Genomic DNA, 24,622 nt, shown 5'->3' on the forward strand with positions numbered 1-24,622 from the left:
CGTTTCTTTTTTAATTTTGACGCCCGCTACCACCAAAAGCTTCATAACTGCAAATGGAGGTCTTTCTCGATAAAATTGAATTCGGGGTTCCTTCGGTCTTAGTTTCTGCTTAACCCGCTCGAATAATCAGATTTCATATTCATTGTTTCTGGCACTTTAAATTTCTGGTACTTTAGCCCTTTCTCGCATTTGTGAACCTCCAAAAACTCATTCATTTCGCGAACATTTTGTCTAGGACATTCAAATCATCTGTTCAGTCCAAGCTTAAGAGAGTTTCGCCTTTCCATTTAATATTATACTCTCCCATAGTCTTTGATGTGTTCCTTTGGATAAACCTTATTAAAATAATCCATATCAAAGGGGGATAAGACACAACCAGGCTTAACTCTTGATTGCACATCGAGACAACGACTAACTTCGCTTCCTGCTTCCACCGCTGCTCAATTGTGTTTGTACATAGCAATAGTCACTCTAAAATGTTTACCATCTGTTTAGTGCTTATCATCTGTAAGGCTATGCTTATTAATTTATGAAATATGAAACTAAGGAGTAGGTGCAAGGATGTAAGCAATTTCCACGCTATATGCGTAATTCTATGTGCTAAGCCGTTAACTTACGGCTTGTAATTGTACCCTTTGACACTTTAACAAGTCCATTCACACTAAGCTAAGGTAAAAATCTGCAAAATTATTATAAGCATCACAATCATCATAAGCAAACTATTCAAATTTGAAATGCGGAATGGAGTTGGAGATTCAAGCTATGAACAAGCATGAAAATCTTTCTAGAAAAGGTTCAATAATTTATTTTCAAAATTTATTAATCACTCATCCAGAAATTTCATTTTGTTGCTGCTATTCAATTTTCCATAACGTAATACAAACTGACGTAACGTATAATTTTAAGTAGAACTTAAAGTCTAGTTGGCATCGTTTACGTTACGGATAAAATTTGCTCCGTAAAATTACAGAAAATAGCCAAAAGTCTTAAGCTACGCTAGATTGAAAGGTTCTACGGCAGGGTTGCCACAAGGTGAAAAAAATCACTAGATTTTTTAGTTGATTTAGGGATTTTCTTCAATAATCTAGCGATTTATTTATTGATTTGGTGATTTTTATAGGCAATATAAAAAAAATCACTAGAAATAGTGAAAAATCACTAGGACTGGTATCCTTGCTCTACGATGTAGTGTAAAATAGCTATTAAACACTTTTTCTACGGAACTTGAGTGACTTTTTTTGGAAAAAAAATTTTTATTACCCTAGTTATTTTTTGGCTGGCAAGAAATTCGGTATTGAAAATGTCAAAATCTTTAAATATAAGATTATAGAAATTTTACATATTTTATTTCTTCTTCACTTATTTGTACAATCGTTGATGTTTCAACCTTGAACTTTTGACTTCAAAACATATTCTTTGGGAGTTAGAGTGCTGATTATTTCTTCAAAATGCGCAGAGAATTTATTTTCTGAGAAACTTAGTGTCTAATATTTTGCTTCCGGTTCCCTGATTTTCTATAGTGATTTTCCTAGATTGTGCTTGTCATGTAATATCACTTGAAAAATCAGGGAACTGAACAGTTAGCCATTGAAGCAGTCATGGGATATGTTTTAGAAAATCTACGGATTGTCAATCTGAAAATGAACGCAATGTAAAATATGTTATTTTAATGAAAGTTCATAAGTTTGATACTATGCTGAGGATATTTTACTGAAATATAGACACGCACTCAGGGTAAGAATAGGGAAATCCCCCAGGGTTGGTCCAGTTGACTATTTCCTTGGAAAGTTAATATATTTGTGTGTGTATTTCATGGAAACACCTCACAATCCCTTCCTGTGGAAACAACCTTCAGATACCCCCCCCAAACTCTGGCGTAATTTTGACAATATCCTGGGTGGGGGAGGGGGCAAATTTGGAGCTGATTTTTCAAGTCAAGTGAAAAAGACATTGAAAAATAAAAAAGATGCACATAGTACCATAAAGGCAAAGGTACACTAAAGAAAGATTTTTCAAGATTTTTAAAGACGCTAAATTTCAGCTGGTGGGGGACTGGGGTCGGGGAGGGGGGTCTCCCTGCCCTGTAGCAAACTACGCCTCTGGCCTCCAAGTATGGGATCTGTATACACCTATATTTTTAAACCTTTACTCTAATAAAATACTCAGATACCCCTCCCCCTCCAAGGGTAGGACTTGTGTGCATTTATGCCTTTAGACATTTATTTGTGTTAATAGTTATCTGCCTCACTTGTCGCAGCGTTATAGCCGACGATTCAGTGTTTGTTGATGAACCTCCTGAAGCATTGTTTAAGATTTCTGAAAAGCCACCAGTCAAAGAGCGTGTACCAGAAGTGATTGAGGTCAAAAAAGCTGAAGTCAAGGTTGCTAAACCTAGAGTTCATGTTGAAGCATTGAAAGCAACGATTCGTCGATTCGAGTTCGTACACTTCTGTCCAAGCTAACTTTGTTTTTACTTTTGTGTGTATGCTGACCGTTCTTGTAGAGGCTTTTTGTTTTGTTTAAAAGTAGCCATCCAAAGGGCAACAGTGAGTATCTATCACGTTTAGTTACTTTGGATGTTAATAATGTTATTGGGCTAATAAAACATGGTGAAAATTAAAGAGCATTCTAATCCAACTATTGACAAAAATTTTTATTTTAAACCAGGCACGTATGCCGGAATTAATGGGGGGGGGGGATCAGGTTCCTCAAAACAGGATAACAAATTTTGAACTGCAAGTGAAATGGGTAAAATAATGGAGGAGCTTGTAAAATCTAAACGATTTTTTGTGAACTGCCCCCCACCCCACTCCACCCAATGTGTTAAAACTACATTGAGATAAATTTTATTGGTCATCTAATGGTAAAAATTGTTCATAAGGGCAGCGTACCTTTTACGGTAATTGATGGTAATTTTTGAAACTGAAGACTTGATTTTGATGTTATGCAATATTTCGGGAAAAGTTGGTGTCCATTGCAACCATAAATCTAAACGAAATTCGAAAACTGCCATATATATAAGCCTATATATATATATATATATATATATATATATATATATATATATATATATATATATATATATATATATATATATATATATATATATATATATATATATATATATATATATATATATATATATATATATATATATATATATATATATATATATATATATATATATTTATATATCACATTGATAGGTATAATATGTTTTTCTAGTATCACCTTCTGTTCTCAAAATATTTGAATGATTTTTTTTTTTTTTCAAATAGCTTTCGTATCTTTGTTTCATGTTACTAGAATAGTTTGGAAACATAGCTTTTGGTATATGCTTGTGTATTTTATATTTTATATTTTCTCTATCTTGTGGGTGTAAATGAAACCTTCCTAATGCATAAAATTGGCCGCTAACACCTGCTGAACGACCTTAAACTATTTTTTTTTCTTTTTTTCTGTTTTCTGTAGAAATTTAACATTTTAACTTAACCCTTTTTCAAGGTTCTCGTGCATGAATTAAATGAGATCCTATTCAATCCAGCCCCATACAACTCAACCCTTATTCAACTCAACCCCGTGCAACTTGATTCCATTCAATTCAGCCTCCATTCAATTTAATCCCGTGCAATTCAGTCCTCAGTTAACTCAATTCTCATGGTAATATAACTAGAAAATGTAATTCAGTCCTTTTTTTTGGAAGTGACAAAAGCTGTTCGAATGAAAGGGTTTTTAAACTTGATTAAATCTTTTGTAAGTTTCTTATGCTTTTTGAATGCACAAATATCCCCCCCTATCTCTTAAAAACTACAATTTATCCTTGTGTCATATGCATTTCAAATTATGGGTACCTGGAGAAATCTGGGGAAGGTAAGCAGGAAAGGTGTGCGAAAGCACAGGATGGCTGGTCCCCAGCCCCCCATTGCACTTCCTGGCTGAAGGGCCACAAAACGGAGATCATCACCGCCGGTTTGGACCTTAAGGGTCTAGTGCCGTCATAATTACTTTTTTTACTTACTTATTTCAAATTACGGAAATTTTTCGTGCCCAGGGGCCGAACACATTTGAATCTCATGGTTGCAGCAAGAGCAGCAACCTGCTACAGAGCAAACCACATCCTATTGTAGCGAAAAGCTTGAAAACACATTAAAAAAAAACTCTAGTCTTGTAAGATATATATATATATATATATATATATATATATATATATATATATATATATATATATATATATATATATATATATATATATATATATATCATATATATATATACATATATATATATATATATATATATATATATATATATATATATATATATATATATATATATATATATATATATATATATATATATATATATATATATATATATATATATATATATATATATATATATATATATATATATATATATATATATATATATATATATATATATATATATATATATATATATATAGGAACTGGTGCGTTATATGGACACTTATATATATTTTACAAGGAAAACAGTCACGAAAAAGCCGTCAAACAGGTTTTTCCCAACAGACCGCTATACATAAATGACTGCAAAGCCGTGGTTTCTTAATGAACTACAATATGTAAACGATTTTTTTTTTAGGGTTTAAGGGGGAAAGGGTACCTAGGTTAGGTATTTAATATATGCTATGCTTTTAAAAATATTTATGCTATTGCTTTTATATTATATGCTTTATAAATTTTACAAATTTATATATTACAAGTTAGAAACTTCTAATCACTGCTAGTTCAGACTTATTCTTAGGCCTTGTGTTGAGTAGAACATTGTTTGATTTAAATGGAGGTTGAGCTACATGGAGGATTAGTTAAATGGCATTGAGTTAAGCGGAATTGAGTGGCATGGTGATTGAGTCAAATTGGGGTTGTCTTGAATAGGGGTTGAGTTAAATGAGAATTTAGTTGCATTTGGGTTGAACTAAATGGCGTGTATTTAATGGGGGTTGAATAGCACGGGGGTTGAGTTGAATGGGTTTGAGTTGAATGGTGGTTTGGTTATACAGAGGTTGATTTGCATGATTTGCACGGAAGTTCAGTTGAACAAGAATTCAGTTAAATGGATTTAGTTGGACGGGGTTCAGTTAAACAGGGGTTTAATTACACGCACACCCTTGTCTAAGTATCGTAGCGGATGTGCACGTTCACCTTTAAACTACTGACTGGAGGAAATCCCGCCTGACCCCCAACCTTAAAATATTAGAAATATGGATCATTGGTTTTTCAGAATATTTTCAGAATAATTGGAGCATGCGTTTACGTGTTAATACCTGTGGACGGCTAATTGGAAAATGTAGACACAAAAATTTTAATTTTCAAGTCAAGGTTGCTTTTCTTCTTTATAAGCTAAGAACTTTACTTTTTAATATTTTCGACAAAAGCAAACTTGATAGAGAATCTTATGCAAGGCTTTTCTCTTGTCTTAGACAATAGGGAATGGGATGGAAAACAGATAATTCTATGAGACCTATTTTTAACATTTCCTTTGTCAGAGAAACTTTTTTCCACGAAAATTCTGTATATGGTTTGAGGTTTTATGGCTTTCAATGTGCAGTTATTTTTAAACTATCCGCGACTAATGCCAATTCTGTAGTCACTGTACTAACGGCAATATGGGGAGCCAAATTTAGGCATAAGTCAGACTGTCAAGAAAGTGGTAAAACATTTTGTTACCTATTTTTGTGTGCTGGTAGAATTTCTCAGGAGATTCTTAAATATAGTTCGTTTAAGCTGTTATGATTTTTCCTTTTTTTTTACTTTGCTCTTTTTTTTGTTTGGCTTTACTCTTATTTGTGTATTGAGTTTAAGTTTTCAGTTTCAAGAGGAATAAACTAGCTGTGTTCAAAGAGGAAACCTTTCTAACACTTCAGTGGAATTGCTTTCTGCGATTTTGTTTATGCGGTTTTAGGCTAGGGGGCTGTTAATGCGCAGTCTTTTTTAAATATTTCACAAGTAATGACAAGTTTGCCCCTCGTCAGTATTTACTGGCATTTCTGAAGCCAAATTTTGCGAATAGACACAAGGTAAGATTGACAAGAATCTGATGGTAAATGGTAAAATTGGTTTAGAATTTTTTTTTTTGTGAGATGGTAGAATTTCCCAGTAGATTCTTAAATATAGCTAGTTTAAGCTGTTTCCTTTCATTTTCTTTTTTTTTCATATGTTCATTCTTGTTTGTTTTTTTTCGTTTGACATTACATTTGTCTTATGTTTTGAGTTCAGGTATTGCATTCTTAAGAGCATGCTAACGGTTTTCTAAGAGGAAACCTATTTAGCATTTCAGAGCAAAAAAAAAAAAAAAAAAAAAAAAAAAAAAAAAAAAAATGTATATGATTTTAGGCTATGGGGTTGTTATTGCGTGGTTATTTTTAGATATTCCACTATACCGGATTTTGTGATTAGATACAAAGTCAGATTGCCAAGAAAAGGGTAAAATTGGAATACTGGAACATGTGAAGCTGAATAAAAAAAATTAGATGCAAGCTTAAATTGCCAAGAAATTGGAAAAATTGGTTTCGAACTCTTTTTTGAGTGATGCTGGACCTTCTCTGTCTGTTGTACGCTTGAAGTACCAGGGACAGTGAAAATTGAATCGTATTGTTTGAATAAGTTAAGTTGAAACTTATACATATATGTCTTTAATAATTTCTTAGACCCCACTGCTTTTCCATTCATGAAAAACTAAGCAAGAAAAAGCGGTTTTTAATTTTGATGAAGCAGTGAAACAAAATAAATAAAAACAAATAAACACTTTAATTAAAAAATATTCCGAATATTTCGGCCCCACGTCCGGAGGCCTTTCTCAACGGGAAAAAAAACTAAAAAAAAATGTTTTAAAAAAAATAACGCACATGTAAAAACGACAACTAAACACACGAAGAAGAAAAAGAAAGAAAAAATGTAAATAAATAAAGAAGAAACAAACTCACATATTAAACAAACTTCCAGCACTGGCGTTATAACACAAGACAAGAATATAATTCTTGTGTTATAATGCCACTGCTGGAAGTTTGTTTAATATGTGAGTTTGTTTCTTGTTTATTTATTTATATTTTTGTTTATTTCTTTTTCTTCTTCGTGTGTTTAGTCGTCAGAATTTTCTTTATGTGTGTTATTTTCTAAAAAACATTTTTTTTTTCGTTTTTTAGATGTTGTTTTTTTTCCCGTTGAAAAAAGGCTCCTGGACGTGGGGCCGAAACATTCAGAATATTTTTTAATCGAAGTGTTTATTTGTTTTTGTTTATTTTTGTTTCACTGCTTTATTAAAATTAAAACCTGTTTTTTCTTGCTTTATTTTTCGTACATATATATCTTAAAAAACTAGGAAAAACGGTGAGTCTAATTTTTAACGAAAAGGACCTCCGTATGCAATTATATAGTTTTTGTCAGAGAGAGCGTAAAATTTTACTAAAAGAAATGTAAGGGGAAAACCAGCAAAAACTAAGCTAAAAGATTTGGAACTAAACAGCTAAATAAATTATAGCTGTCCTTTGAAGGTTTAGTCGTCTGTGGGATCAACAGTTTGTTAATGTGTGGATTTTTGCTAACGAAAAGCATTGTCAAATTTGGCCTAATTAGTATTGCTTACATTCAACATCTTAATCTTGAAACAACTAAAAAGAAGTCTTAGAAATTCGCTGTATTATGGTAGGAATAGACGATAGATGGACCCAGGGGGCAAAATATATTTTTATTTTGACGTACCTGGTTCTCTAAACTTAATTTGTTTAAGCTTTTTGCCTGTTTTCGTTTGATTTTATTCTTTTGTTTTACCTTTGTGTTTTGAGTTTAAGTGTTATATTTTTAAGAACAAAAAGGTAGTTTGTTCGCAATAATTGGATAATTGGACCTTTGTGTTTTGAGTTTAATTGTTATATTTTTGGAATAATTGGACCTTTGTGTTTTGAGTTTAAGTGTTATATTTTTAAGAACAAAAAGGGAGTTTGTTCGCAATAATTGGATCCTCAATGCTCCGTTATAAAGGAAGCAGCCTTGACAAAGATTTTCCCATTGCATTGCTTTTTTATTTTGTGTTTTAATTTTGAAAATTTTCATATCTTGGACGAAGTGTACGAAGTCAATTTTTGTGTTTTGATTTTTGCCTTTCATTTTTTTTGTACGTGTTATTAGCAGAACTTCCTTTAATTTCTTTTTTCCATTTTAGCTTTTAATTTAGCTACACACAAGGGAAATAGTTTCCCCCAATCATTGCCTAAAAACTCACCGCTAGGAAAATTTTTAGACAACACGCAAACAGAAGGGAAAGTTTGGATGTTTAGCCTGAAACTCTACACTTTTAGTATGAACATTTGCCTTCTGAAGAATCATCTAAGACCCTTCATTAAAACTAAGGCCGTATTTATGTTCCTCTTTTGATGTTTCATGAAAGTTTTAGTACATATTTTTACCCTAAATAAATAAATTCGGCATTTTTGGTGTAAAGGGACTATAAGTTCATTAGGTTGATTATTGTAAACAAGCTATTGGTCCATTATTGTAGATTTTGATCAATAAGATTAATATAGGTTATATGATGTAGATATATAATGCAAGTAACATCTTATAGATTATATAATATATACAGAATAAATATTAATATATTAGAATAAATTGATTGGATATTGATTTTTTAGATTGATTACGACAGATTATGATTATTGCTAGATTCGTTATTATACTAATTTGATTGATTATAATAATCTGATCTTTTCTGCCCCTCTCAATGCATACTATATGTCTATGACAACGTTTAGTCCACATGTTTTCTCCCAATCTTTTAGTTAATTAATTTTAAATTTAATGTTGTATCCCGGAAAAAGATTTTTTTTTCCCAGGGCTAGAAAAATTTTTACACTTTTTCGTTCACTATGTGTTAAATTGAAAACAAATTCGAAATTGAAGCTATAGCGAATAATAAGTGTCCAAATTTTCCTTCATTTTTCTTGCCGAGATTTAATTGAACCTTTTAAACGCCATTTCAGCCATGTCCATAAAATAAACAGTGGAGGAAATCAAAAGAGAAGATGTTTTGCTTGTTCTGATTGTTCTGCATCAATCATGCAGATTGATGCAGCTTATTCTAAAGAACCATTCTTTAGAATGGTTGCTGTTTGCTTGTATGTTTGAATTGCAAATATTTGAGTAATTTTTATGTTTGCAGTAATTTTTTAAGTGCAAATATTTATGTTTGAATTGCTATTTGCTTGTATGTTTGTTAATATTCTTAAGTGTCATTTGTCTGAGCTTGGTTAATTTGGCTTGCAAAAATTCTTTAGCGTTCAGTGGCAAAGAGGTTTTAAATAGAAAAAATAAATGAATCAATCATTATTCTTGGGAATATCTTTGCAACTATAATTGGAAATTAAATACGAATGATGTGTTTGGGTATTCAGAGGAGGCGCTGATTATTACATTGCTGATGAAGCTGAAGTTCCTGAAACTTGCAAGAGATGGTGCAATTTTCAGACCATTTTATTAGTTAATGTGTTCGGAGAGAAACCTGGTGAATGTCTAGTGGTGACTAAATAAAACCCACAAGGCATACCAACTCTCTAAACATGAAAATTTTAAATGTGTTCCTAATATAAAGACCGTAAATCATTATTAGAAGAAAATCTGTGACTAGAGAAATGGAAGCCATCCTGTCCGTATTTAACCTATCAAAAGTTAATATGTTAATTTATAAGTCAGTTAGTTACTCTGATATTAAAAACACAGAAATTCAAAAGTAGACTTGGTTAGATTGTCTTCTGGCATGCTCAATTATCAATCTTAGTCTACTTATGTCTTGTTTTACATTAGTGTATAGATTTTTTTCTATATATACAGATATAAATCTTAGAAATTATTAATATGGATTTCACCAAAACTAGTTTTTTTTATTCCCAAACCTCTTTAGTTAATCCGTACGCTGTGCAGTGAATGAAGACCTACTTAACACTTCCGTCTGAGCCAAGAGGAACGGGGCGTGGAGGCTGCATGGTTTGGGATAACCTTTACCTCCTAGATTAACCCTTTACACCTTGCAAGGCCATCTATTTCTTCAAATAACAGTTCGGTTACAACCTGATTATTAAACATGCAGTAAATCAATGCACAGTGCAAAAATATATTTTATAGTTGACTTATTTGTATTTGTTTAGCAGGGACAGAGCCCAAGTTTTGTCAACCAACTTTTATCAAAGGAGGTGAGAAGTGTGAATTTATGGGCCCCAACCCTAGTACTTTGCTGCTTTATTATAATTAAGTAGTTAATAGATAATTAGGAATAACGGGGATAATTTATAACCGGGGATAAATGGGTCGACTTTTACGTGTCTGAACGTAAGTAGGGGAGGGATCTTCTGCCACCCAAAAAAATAGGGACTTTTATAATTTTGTCTTTATATGTCTAGAAACGTCACATAATTTGCCAGTTTTTATCCTTTCAATAAATTTAGAGTCCCCCTTCCCCGTGAACGACCCCTGTACAAATCAATGTACTTTTCTCTGTGAACCCCAGCAATCTTTCATTTGAAGCTGTTTCTTTCAATTGAGCTTTGCTGTGAAAATTGGGATTTTTACTACATACACATGATTCACATCCCCCAGAGGATTCACCCAAAAACAATCGAAGATTATCTAAACCTATTCAGATGTAATTACTCATCGTTTGACGTATACATGGGGACGACCAGTAATAGAATATGGAATGATGCCCCTCCCTGAGAACCAAGATGACATTTCAAAAGTGATTCAAACGAAAGGAAAGGGAATTATTCTTAAATAAATCCTGCCTAAACATAGCTCTTGGAAGTAGCTTGATTGCCCCCCTTCCCCGTAAATCCCCCTGCCTAGTTGTATTCTAAAACTTGAGGACTTCTCCCACGTAGACTTTTCAATTATAAACAGCCTAAAATACGTTACCGGGTAAATAGATGGAGTATTGATAGATAAAGTCGTTCATGAACAAGAGCATGGACATGGGTATGGGTATTGGGCATGGGTATTGCGGTTGCTTTATTGGTCCTAAGCTGCTATCCTAGTTATTTGTAATGTTCCTCCATTCTTATTAAATATAGATATTGATAAGTACCGCTAATTATAACTAACACAATTAGTCAGCACGGCTGCCACTGACTAATAAAAAATTCGGTACTTTCCCATTATATGGGCACTTCTAAAAAGTCAAGTTTGGTTAATGCTAATGAAATAAAATAAAATAGGATGAATATATAAGAGTTTATAAACAAATTTGGGTTATATATTTGCACATTAGGGGGGGGGGGGTGCATTGCATATATTAAATACGTAACGGAACTTAATCTAACCTAGGTACCTCGCCCCCCCCTAAACCCCAAAAAACAACAGTTTAAATATCGTATACGCAATGAAAACCACGCTATGGATTGCATTACTCCGAAGCTGTCTCTTGAATTAATCCGTCAAAAACAGGTTTTCATCACTGGTTTCCTTGTAGGTGCCCTTATAATGGGAAAGTACCAAAAATTCTTAACATGGACAAAAAAAATAATAAAAAAAAAATCACGTTACTATATAGAGTTCATTTGGCATTTGGAAGGGGAGGGATCAAATTCACTGACACGGGTGGTTATGAACTTCATAAGTTCGATTAGGCAGCAGAACATCGAATTGCAAAAAAAAAAATAGATTAAAACAACACCAGGGTTGAAAATTAATCACTAAAACTACTGATAAACTACAAGGGATTACAACATATTGAAATGAATAGTTGCATGAAGATTTCAGAGGTGCGTGTCCTTTTTTGAAGGAAGGTGGGAGGCATGCGTTATAATCATTTCCGTAGGTGCCCCCCCGCCTATATTTCGGAAAGTGTTTTTTTTATATTTTCATTGAAAGTACCTTTTTTTGTCTTTTCGTTTTAAAAATAAATTTAACCCCCATTGACATTTTCATGCCTTGGTGCCCCTGGTAGATTTTATATAATTTGCAGAGGATTTTTTTTTAAGTATCCTCTTGTCGTGTTTTAGAAAACCGTTTTTTGTTTCCTAGCTGTCTGTAAAAAGGAAATGAGTGCTATCGAAAATATCTAAAGAATGGTAAATGTAGATAAGACGCATTGCTAATCCATTTCACTTATAATTAACTGTAATCAGTTTATAGAAACTGGGGAAAACTATTCAGCAAACTTTGTTTCCAATTCTATTAAAAGTTTCGGATGCCTACGTAAAAGTATTAATTAATTTTTCCCAGCTATAGTCAGTTAAAGTAGAAGAAAATATATCGAAGTAAAGCTATTGAGATGTTAAAAGAGAGTTTTAACAAAAGTGGGAAGTCAAGACTTGCTCCTAATACCCATGCTGCTTTCACACTACGCCATAGAACAATTCACACAGGTACAACTTAAAACTTTACGTTGCCTTATGTAATTATATTACACACAAAAGGTATATAATACACATCTCCAACTGAGCAATAAATTTGGTGCTTGTCCTTGTCTGTCTCCCAAAAATCTTTAATAGAGAAGGTAGGAATGTTCTTTACCATATAATATTTATGCTGTGCGAGCTGTTAGCAGTCCAGATAATAGTTTTCGTGTTGTCACTGGAGTTTGCTGAATCGGATTTGAGTATTGTTTTTCAGTGTTATATCTTTATTATTTATTTATGAATCGTGAACTAACTTTAAAATCAAGCGTACTCATGTTTATTTAGATTAATGAGCCTCTTTTTTTGACTTCCCATCACAGCCTATTTAGATAGATTTCTCTAAATAGTTGGTTTTTCTTTTTTTTGACGTTGTGGATTCATGTAGAACTTGTTTATAATTTTAACATCGAGTTTTTTGAATTGCCTTTATTTCTGTATTTTTATGTTTCCTTTTTTATTTTAGCCCCTTACTTGAGAAACCGTCAGATGGGGTTTTACGTGCTGCAAAATCTGGTGACCTCAAAAAGGTAATTAAACTATTGGAAAAGTCATCATATCTTCCTATTTTGCCTCTTATTAAGTGTACCCTTTTTTTTATTTTCGTCGATTTGTCAGTTTCATCCTGCAATAGGACTTAGATCTTTCTTTATTTCTTGATTATCAACGGGATAGAAAACTGTTTATGTATAGAAAACTGTATTACAGAAAACTGTATTACTGTTGAAATATTATTCTTTCTATCCTGCTCCATCTGTTTTTATTTTTATTTTTTTGTGACGAGCCTTAGAGTAAATCATAATCAAGTCAGTCAACAATCAAGTAAATAATAATAGTAAATAATGGTAAATAACAAATAATAATAGTAAATTTATACGAAATACACAGGAAACACACAAAAGTTTTTGCGGGTACTTCACCGTTACTCGGTTTTTGGTTTTGTACAATGTGCTTTCAATTAAATGATAATGATAATATATATACGATATATACAAGTAAAAAAAAAAAAATCGTTTTGCTGGTATTCAAATATTACTAGATGGACGTTGGCTCGGGATACAGCATAAAAATAAAATAAAAAAATAAAATCGTATTTAATTTGAAAAGGAAATGAAAATAAACAAAGAAAATTTTCAACTTAAAATAAAGAAAATCAACAAATGAAATTAAAGTAAAATGAATCAAAATAAACAATGAAATGAGAAGTTTTACATACAATTCTTAAACATGGAAAAATTCACGTCTATAATTTCGTATTCATTTGAAAATAAAATGCCAAAAATATTTAAGACCCCTTTATTAGAACCAATATTTATTGTTTTTTTTTCGAATTTATTACCCAGATAAAAAGAATGAATGTACAACAAATACACAAGTAGAAAAAAGTAATAAAAAATAAATATTCATACTAGTTTATTTCTTTATATATCGTCCAGATAAAAAGGAAAATGCAGAGGGTATGCATTATGAATAAACATCTTTATGTATTTCGTCATTTATCACTCACATAAAATATATATAAATGAAAAACATGGTATACCAAAAATTAAATATACATAATAATCAACTTCGCGGGCATGCAATTTTTTAGCATACAAGCATGATACCTCCCCCATTCTTTAGAACAGCTCCTCATCTGTTTTTCTCTGTTGAGAATAAAACAATTAACATTCATTCTTGGAGTAGAATCTTACATTTATGTATGTCATCTTGTAGAAGTACCTACGGATACCTGTTTTGTGTTTTTGCGGTCTTGTGAAATTAGAAAGATGGCGCATGTTTCAATTGTGACCGCCGCATGACTGATTGACATTATAGTTGTGCTTTGATTTGTTTTTATATAAAGAGGTGACTATCAAGGCCGTATCCGGGGGGGGGGAGGGGGTTTGAACCTCCCTCCATCCAAAATTTTTGCCCGACTCGTTAAAATGTACCAAAAATGAATATAAACAAGTTTTTGATGCGTTTCCTAAAGTTTTTTTGTACTCCCCCCCGCCCAATAAAAATCTGTCGTCTGCTTCTGTAATTTACTGCAGAATGAACAGGCTAGAGCAACTTTGTTGCTCCAGTACTTTTTAATTTTTCTAAATTTAAGTGGGTTGTCAGATTATAAAGGGCTTGTGAGTTAAAAGAGATTTTAAGGAATTTCCATGTTATGGGAACTTGTCCCAATGTTCCAATGTTCCAAATTCCCAATGGAACAATGTCCCAATGTTCCAGTTATGCAGTTGTCAACATAATAACTACAAAATGGATGAATTGATGAATTTTGAAAACGAATTCACAAAATTTCCCTAGAATGCCTTTCACGCTTGATCAGAGCTTAAATATCTACGTCCCTTCCACTTTTTAATTTTTGGATATGTGATATGTGATGATTGTGATGTGCATGACGATTGTGATGATTTTAGATGATGATTGTGATGGTTCTATAGACTTTTGTGCTAACCTAGCATGAAGGGACTTGTTAAGTGTGAAATGTTATAATTAAATTTACTTAACCACTTAGTATAGAAAAATCGTATGTAGTGTGAAAGCCACGTCAGTCTTCATAAATAAGCGAGCCTCCTTAATCTGGTTAATCCCTTTAGTTTAGTACTTTGTACCGTGTCGAGCCTTCAATTAAGGAGCCAACATTGACAAATTATCTACTTAAAAATATTGAAACATAATTTAGTCACTTTATAGTCAGTTTCTTGACTCTCATTAGCTCATTAATTGTTAGGATTTAAAATTCGTTACAGCATAATGTCGATAATACGAAGTTGTGGACAGGCAAACTGGGTGATGACAATGAAAGTTTGGGATGTCGCAGGGTTACATTTTGAAAAAGTATTCATGTTACGAAAAGGGATTTAATTAGAAGTATATAGTTCCTTTGATTGTACAGAGCCTTCATTTAAGTAAACGAAATCGACGAAGTATTCAATGGAATATATTGAAGCTTTATTTAGCTATTTTATAATCATGTTCTTGACTCTCACTGGCTCATAAATTACTATTGTTTGACAGTACTTTTAGCTTTATATTGATCCAAGGCAAAATTGTGGAGAGGCGAATTAGATATTGAGTGACAAATTGGGGATCAGGGGAAAGATTCGAAATTTAGAATGTATTGGATTTCATGTAATTACAGTGTAGAGGGGTTTGTTTGAAAGTGTCTTTAGCTCCTTTGATCTCCTTTCAGAAAAAAAGAAATCATTGCTGTTTTTAAACGGTATTAGCTTACATAGCTTTGTGTTCACTAAACAACCTTTTCCGTACCAAATCGATATAGAAGAGAGCGTGTGTGTGAAAAAATAGGAAAGAGGTTTTGATCCAAAATCATTGCAATTTCAACGCATTAGGTTTGCTTAACCTCTCTTAATGTTTTTTTTTTGTAGAGGTCGTACCCTTTTTGAGAGTACAGGAACTCTGAAGATGAATTTCATTATGTTTAGGAAATTGATCATGGTTGAATATTTAGTTAGCAATTTTTTTTCAATTTACATGAGTAATACTTCTAGAATCTGACTCCCTATTTTTGACTTTCAATTGATTGTACTGTTGAACAAAACTCCTTTTTTTTCTCGTTATCAGTGGTCTATAGCTCGGTAACGATAAGCGATGAAAATTTAATATTTTTTTTTCTTCCAAATAGTAAGATAAGGAAATAGAGAAGATTCCCTTGAAGTTAGTACAATTTCTAGTGCTAACTTTCTTTTCCTGAAAGAAAATAAAATCCTTTTTTCTACCCTACTAAATAGTGTAACAAAAGCAACAAAATGGACCTGTCTTAGCCCCGGAAGAAGAACTTTCTTAGGATCTTTTAATATCAGCCTCGTGTAGAACAAGAAATTATTTCATGAGGACTTGAGGTCGCAAATATGTATCTCTTCTATATTTCCAGGGCATAAATGGAAAAGAGGATTCCGAGATTCTATTTTTTTTTTGCGCAAATTTGTAATTTCGATCAAGTTTTGCGAAATTTCGTATGTGCTTAAAGCTTGGACCTAAAACTCAGTTAAATAAAGTTTAGCTCTGATCTAAAGCATATGTGGGATTTGTTTTGAAAAGATTATAATATTTATAATTATAATCATTAGGGATAGTCACTATCTACCAATCATAATTTACTTCCTCTTTTACAAGCAGTCCTGATTGGTCAAAAGTGATAATGGTTAGAAATTGAAGTCTATATGAAATCCTTTGAACAAAGCTTAAATCCGTAACCACTGGCCTATTATGTCTCCCAAAAAACTGTTTGTCTGCATATTCATGGATAATATTTTACACTCCAACTGAGGCTCTTCATTGGATTTTTTTACGGTCGTGAAGAGGCTATTTGGGTCTTTGAACTAGAAGGTTGCCGATCTCTAAGTACAACTATATTTGTACTGTCCATGGTTACAACTCTGTCCCAACGCTGTCCCAATGCGCTGTCCTAACTCTGCAAAGGAAGGACTGAATCCAACATCCATCAGAAGGTTTTATCTAAACTAAATGGGTAGGGATAAACGTTTAGGCTTTACCTTCTGTCTTTAGAGATTTTCAAGTTCGGGGTGTTTTATTTTATACAAAATTAGCTGCTATAGAAATTGCTCTATAGAGAATTAGCTGCTAGAAGCAAATACCACTTTAACGTTTAGTGTTCTTTGAGGAAAGCCATCCAGGGCCGTCACGTGGTAGTCTAAACGAAAACTTTGTGTCCACATTTTTTTACGGATTTTTTTTACGGTCGTGAAGAGGCTATTTGGCTCTTTGAACTAGAATATTGCAGATCTCTGAGTACACCTACATTTGTGCTGTCCATGGTCCCAACTCTGTCCCAACAATGTCCCAATGCGCTGTCCCAACTCTGCAAAGGAAGGACTGAATCCAACATCCATCAGAAGGTTTTATCTAAACTAAATGGGGTAGGGATAAACGTTTAGGCTTTACCTTCTGTCTTTAGAGATTTTCAAGTTCGGGGTATTTTATTTCATACAAAATTAGCTGCTATAGAAATTATTCTATAGAAAATTAGCTGCTAGAAGCAAATACCACTTTAGCGTTTAGTGTTTTTTGAGGAAAGCCATCCAGGACTGTCACGTGGTAGTCTAAACGAAAACTTTGTGTACACATTGATATTAAAAAAAAAAAGTTTCGTTGTATGTATTTCAGTTTGGTTTTTGACCCATGATTAATTGCTATAATACTTCTACTGAGGAAACACGCACAATTTGAATAAATTCTCGACAATTTCCAACTGCTAAGTAATTCAAATAGAATATGGAATATTAAATTATTTTTCAAAGAGAAATAGGTGGCCCAGGGGAATGGGGCTGACTAGGTTCATCTTGTGGGTCCTCCTCTAAAAAGAAGAATAGGTGCCCACAAAGGAATGCAGGAGACTGGGTCCTTATTATGGATCCTCCTCTAAAAAGAGGAACAGGTCCCCACAGGAGAATGCGGTAGACTGGGTTCTTATCAAGGGTCCTCCTCTAGAACTTGGAATAGGTCTCCACAGGGGAATTCGGTATACATGATTCTTATTATGGTCCTCCTCTAAAAAAATATTAGGTACCCACAGGGGAATGCGGGAGACTGGGTCCTTATAATGGGCCCTCCTCTAAAAGCGCCCATCATGTACTAACAGTAAAATATTGTTTAAATTCTGAAAAAAGACCTTTCTAGTGAAAATAACCTTCTACGAAAATAACCTTCTACTAACCTTCAACCGAGCCAAAAAAAATTTGGTATTCTCAACCCACTAAATTCACTAAAATAATTCACTAAAATACCGTCTATCCTGACAACTTTGAACTAAAGGACATACAACTTTTTGATAAATTGCTGCTGCAATATAACCGTAATACGACCAAAAGTTGTTTTCACGTAATTCCTCAAATTTTCAGAGTTCGTTCCTCCAGGCTCCCAGTCGTTCCCCTTTCGATTACGCCCGCCGTCATTCAAGTTAACATTCTATGAGAAGTAATTACAAAGATGCAAGAGTAGGCCTACACATAAATTATATAATCTTTACCTCATTTGGAAGCGGCCATTTTCATTGTTGAAAATCATTTTTGAATTAAAATTATACAAAATTAAGAACATTAATAACTCAGCCAACCGAGAATTTTTACTTTGCGGTAAATCTTTTGTAATAAAAAGGTTTTCTTGTCGATAGACCTCTTTTTTGAAGGTCACTTGACCTTTCTTTTAGTACTTTCTGGAACCTCAGTTTTTTATATCATTTTTCAAAAGGAAAAACTTAATGAAAGAGGTAGAAGAGATATGAAAAATTTAATATTGATTCATTTTGTTTCGGATTTTAATGTTTTTCAACTAAGGTTTATGATGCCATTTTTATATTTTTATTTTTATAAATAAGCGATAACTGTTCAACCGCTTTTTCTTCCTCTTTTAAGTATGAATGTATCTGAGCATGAAAATGTTCAGCGTTGCTGCACAAAACACGGCTGCACCAAAGCGTATGCATACACTTTCTTATCCAACATTTGATAAGGATTCTATCGGTACCCAGGTTCACAATAATAACCTGAAGTTGTGCCATAGACGGCGAAAATTTGCGTGTAGGTGTGAGGGTGTTTTGGGCCACGCTCGCTCAAAATATATCGCAAGTTTCTCACGATTTTCTACATAATTTGTCACATGTTCCAGTTTTATTTGCCTTTTTTTAGCCCCCCTTTTTTTAGAAGTTATATTCTTTTTTTTAGAGTATGCAAGGTTTACCTGACTTAAGATAAAATAAAACCACCAAAAATCTAAAATTTAGAAGCAATAGAGTCCGGACTTTATTTAGATTCTATTCTATAGACTATTTATTTTCAGCCCTTTGAAAGGCCTTCGCTTGATCGCATATTTAGAAGTATTTTTACTGGAACCTTCTGGATTTTTTTAAATTAAGCATTAAGTCTAAAGACTAGAAAAATTTGTTAGAAAACAACAGGAGAAAACTATGCCTAAGGAGAACAATAAATCACTGGTTACATTAAACACTTTAAATTCAGATCTAAAACTCGGTTTCAGCCGTAGAAATGAAAAAAAGTAAAACGATGAAAAACTACTTTTTAAGCAATTTAAACGGTGGAACAAAAACAGTTCCTTAAATCTAATGAACAAACCATTTGGTTAGAAATGCCGAAGAACAGGATGATTTGGTTCTCTAGGCAACTAGAGTGCGTAGCATCAAAATGACGTACTTACTTGACTTTTGTCTCCTGCCGGGTACTCCTCGGCTTAGAGAGTGGTGTCTGCCTCCTCCATCCACTTCGGTCTATGACGATCATTTGTGTTTCGCTCATTTTGATGTTTACAATCGTCAGGTACTCGAACAGTCTGTTGGACCTGCTTCGTAGTCCTACCTACTACTACTTCCTACTTCGGACCCGTTACTTCGGTCAGACACGAGATTGCTCCCAGTCGCCTTTTGTTTGGTCGAAGGCGTAGTTTGTCTTCGCGGGTAGATGTGGAAGCATTAGCAGCAGGTGTCCAAACCATTGCAAGGTGCGCTCGGCTGTTTAGGTCGAGAACCGAGGCTGCTCATTGAGCTGCAACTACTTTTTATTGCTGATGAAGTTGAGCCATCGCAGAACTTCGATCCCCTTCAAGCTCTTTGACTGAAATAAGACAGTGTTGGTATGGCTGTTGGTACTGCTTGCCGTGTCTCAGTTACGTAAAGTATTAGTTTAGTATCAATTTAGAACCAAAGTGGCCTAACCCAGGAACAGGGTTGCCATTCCTAGTGATTTATCTCTATTTCCAGTGATTTTTTATATTGCCTAAACCAAAAAATCACTAAATCAGCACATAGATCCCTAGATTATTGAAGACAATCCCTAAGTCATCCAAAAAATCGTTAAAATCCTGTGATTTTCTTTTCAACGGGTGGCAATCCTGCCCGGGAACCGAAGAATCTACTTTGGTTTTTCCGGTGTCAATTCTAATTTATGTATGATCTATAGAAAAAATGCGGAAATTCAAACTCAGATTATGGAAAACCGTTGTCATCTATAACTTCCAAGGTTTGACCAATTGGTGACAAGTGTGTGTGAGCATTTAAAAAAGGCAAAGAAGCGTGACTAGACTTCACAGTCCAAACTGATGGTTTGATCTCCATTTTCTGGCTCTTCATGGTTTGATCTCCATTTTCTGGCTCTTTAGTCAGGAAGTGCAATTTGGGGTGGGGGGTCAGCCGTCCTGTGGTTTTGTAACTATTCCTGTGCATGGTTGCAAGAGTGTAGAGTGTTGTGTGTGAATGTATGAGTGTTTGAGGACTGAGACATGCTGACCTGTTTCATAGCTAGGGATATAGGTTATGTGCTAGCCTGTTTCATAACTAGCTCTTGTACTTCAAATAGCGGCATAATGTATGAAAGTGACATAACTGTGTATTTTTGAGTGTTGAATTCGTGATTGAATTTAATCATATATTAAGTTTTTAATCCTTTTAGCTACGAGAACTCTATGACTGTGGCTATTCTTTGTTAACAATTGACGCAAGTGGTCAGACCGCTCTTCACCTCGCAGCTAAAAATGGACATAAAGATGTTGTCAAGTATTTACTCGTTACAGGCCCCCCATCTTTACTTGATATGACTGACAATGAGAGGTAAATTTACATGTGTTTAATTTCAGTAAGCGAATAAGTTGTATAGCCTCTAAATGTAAGACTTTCAGCTCTAAAACAAATTAGGCTGAATTCGGTGGATTTTCATAATTTTGATATTCTTTGTGTAAAGCAAGGATTCTCAACTATTTTCTTTGTGTTGCCATCTAAGGCCGGGAGAGTTGCCCCTTTCATATAAAACGTCCTAAACAGTTCCCTCTGAACTAAACTTGATTGTCTGTATAGCCTGTTTGGGCTACCTGGAGTGGGCTACTGAAAGGGCAAAACTTGCCTCGAGCCACAGTTTGAACACTAACATTAATGATATCTGACGAGAAAAAAACAACAACCCGGGCTTCCTTTTGTTATGTTTTTATTTTTCTAAATCCCAATTTAGTTTTTTTTTTTTTTTAGTAATTTTTCTGCAAAGTGTATCTTTATACACTTCGAATCACTTTATAAAGCACAAAATCACTTTAACGAGATTTAAAAATGTATTTACATTTGAAAACGCTATATTTCATCAAAATCAGTTCAAATTTTCTTCAAATACAATATTAAGTAATGTAATGCGTCTATTTTAAGAGATCTTTCTGTATTATGTTTAAGCTTTTACATTCAATTAATACTTTGTATCCTGTGATTGCACTTCCCTATTGCACTTCCTGGCTGAAGGGCCATGAAACGGAGATCAGCACCGCCGGTTTGGCTTTAAGGGTCTTGCGCCGTCATACTTACTTACTTACTTTACTTATTATCCTGAGATTACTATCCTAAGTTAGGGAATTTCCGCCACTCCAGTTCAAAGAATATATCTTTCCCTCGCCCTTACAGAAAAAAAAATCTTAAATTGTTGTCTCCCCTTTTCCTCTTAATTTTAACCTTCTGCGTGTTTTTTAATGGCTAAGTATAAAACAGTTTTGTAGAACTTGATTCTTTTATTTAAAATTGTAAAATTTCATAACAATTCAATCGGTTTGGATGGCTTCAAATTGCTTCTTGGGCCTCATTGGAAGCATCTACGAGCCTCATTTGACCGTAGGTGATAAAAGAAGGTTAGTGACAATCCTGTTTCTAATATAAGCACATCGATGTCGGTGGCAACCCTGTTTGTAATACAATCATATCGGTGTCCGCCTCCTCATTTATGAAAACCTCATTTATGTCAAAGTTGAAGAAACTTGTTAGCCTATCATATTGCTGTAATTACCTCAAATTGTCTCCTTAATATAAACGTGTCCAGCGTACGCTATAGAGTTTGTCTTGTATTAGTAATCATTGTCGTGTTTTTAGATTATTTTTAAGTAGAAGACTGTCGTTCTTTTGCTAAAAAATAACGTCGTTTGATTTCTGTGCGCTTCTAAGACTGGAAACCTAAATTTCACTAAAATCACTAAAAGAAAGGTCCTTTTTTATATTAGTATAAAGTGAGTGTTTTAGTCAAAGCCAAAAATTTTTCAGAAAATTTTCTGCTTTTGAAGCTCACTTCAATCCTAGCTAAAGCTGATATAAATTTCAGGTAAACGCGAGTGAACTTTTACTGATGTCGAGGAACATGAAGAAAAAAGGGTGGAAAAAAAATAGCGGAAACGGTAATAAAAAAACGGAACAGAAACAGAAACGGAACTGAAAAAAAGAGGCTTCTGGTTTTCAATTTTTTTTTCCGTTTTCACCCAAAAAAAGAACAGAAAACACTGGTAGAAAAAAAAACTGTAACAGAAACTGGAATTTCTACGACAGGAAAATTAAAAATCGCTTAACCTTGCCTTTTAGTTCCATTCAATTAGACTTGGGAATAAGTATAAAGTATATGTTTAATTAAAACTGACTTTTTTCCAGAAAAATTTCTGGTTTTGAAGCTGACTTCAATCCTAGCTAAAGCTAATATAAATCTCATAAAATAAGGAAACAGTTTCTGTTCTCGAGGAACATGAAGAAAAACGGGTTGAAGAAAAACAGAAATGGCAAAAAATGCAATAAAACAACGAAGCAGAAACGGAAACAGTACTGAGAAAAAGGATAATTATTTTCTCTTTTTTACGTCCCCTCCCCTCCCCCGGCCCGAAAAAAAAGAGAACAAAGCGGTAGACACAAAAATTAAAGAAAATTATTATTTACTAAGATGGAAAACCTAAATGTAATTACAACCTTAGAAATGAGATAATTTAATTAGATATGAGATACTTTATTTTAATTTGATGATAGAATTGTATTTTCACCGAAAATTTTTATAACTCGGTTCCATTCAAGAAGACGAGGGGAAAAGAAAAAATATCTGTAGCTTCAGAAAGATTGTAAACATTTTTGACATCTTCGCAAAAAGTTTATTGGAGATATTTTTTAATCCAGAATAATATTTTCCCTTCTAGATAATCCTGAATTTTTTAAAATTTAGAATCTTTGCCAAAATATTTGTACCGCATGCAAATGACAATCAATAACTGCATCTAACTTTTCTATCCAAAGCCTTTAAAATAGTGGAATATTCACTATTAATCGCAGTAAAATAATGTTTGTCGATTCTCCTTCCTTTGAAAGTAAAACTAAACAGTGTGTAAAAAAGACAAATCGTTTTACAGTTAAAAGAAAATAGAAAAATAAATGAAAGAAGAAATAAAGTAAATATAACAGTATAATAAGGTTTTTTGTTTCCTAGCGCCTGTTTTTCGTTTGCTGTTTGACAGAATTGGAGCAATTATTCTGATAAACAGAAATACATTGACAGAACCATGCGTTTTAATTTGTCTTTGTTTTGAATAATTTTTAATTTGGGAATGTCTTTGAAAATACTTATTTTTGAGAATAAGAATTAGTTTATATCGAATTAATAATTATTAATTCGAGTCAGAGAACAGACTGGAGTGTCTGTTCTCTTGTTGTCGGGTAAACTTCGAAAGGGTAGATTGTTGTAGTTTTTTTCTTCTTTTTGTTTTCTTTTTTGTTTAGCACTGAGGACGACTTGGCGGAGGTCCTTGTCGAAATATTTGCTTGTTCTTCGTCTTCATATTTTGCCAATGGCTGATATAATCCTCGTTTTCTCATTTTTTATTTTATTTTTAACTTATTATTTCCTTTCCTCTCTTGGTTTGATAAGTCATGTATAGCCAGTGGGGTCTTAGAATGTATTTAAGAGAACAAGAATTAGTTTAAATCAAATTATTAATTATTAATTTGCCGAATAACTTTCTGATTTCAAACCAAAAAATACAGTCTTCGATTTCAAGCAATGCTCTTAAACAGATTTCAAAACCTCAGCAAAAACTGAAGAGTAGATGAAAACCAACAACAAAAATATGGCAAACATAATAGCTCATTAAGTTCTCTTGCCCACATTGTCCCACTTGTACTATTTGTTTCCTGTTCGCTGTTGGAATCATTTGAAAGTAGAAATCCTATACTTTTCTGTAAATGCACTGTTTTTTGCATTATATAGTTATTAAATAAAAAAAACAAGTTCTTTTAACTGAAAGTAAGGAGCAATATTAAAACTTAAAACGAACAGAAATTAGTCCATATATGAAAGGGGCTGTCTCCTCCTCAACGCCTCGCTCTTTACGCTAAATTTTTTTATTGTTTTAGAAAATTGAGTTGTGAGAAAGAGTATAACTTTA

The 24,622-nt window shown here is 33.2% G+C and overlaps 1 protein-coding gene across 1 annotated transcript in view; it reads left to right on the top strand.

Annotated features, from left to right (window-relative positions):
• Positions 1-24,622, top strand: part of LOC148953327 (eye-specific diacylglycerol kinase-like) — a 152,505-nt gene that overhangs the window by 108,725 nt on the left and 19,158 nt on the right. The window contains exons 10-12 of the mRNA XM_089087926.1: positions 2,258-2,437; positions 12,888-12,951; positions 20,857-21,014. Coding sequence (XP_088944052.1) covers positions 2,258-2,437; positions 12,888-12,951; positions 20,857-21,014 — 402 coding nt within the window. The remainder of the gene's footprint in view (positions 1-2,257; positions 2,438-12,887; positions 12,952-20,856; positions 21,015-24,622) is intronic.

The sequence above is a fragment of the Artemia sp. Qi Xiang Cuo genome, chromosome 4 (assembly GCF_049724085.1).
Source record: "Artemia sp. Qi Xiang Cuo chromosome 4, ASM4972408v1, whole genome shotgun sequence".
NCBI lineage: Eukaryota > Metazoa > Arthropoda > Branchiopoda > Anostraca > Artemiidae > Artemia > Artemia sp. Qi Xiang Cuo.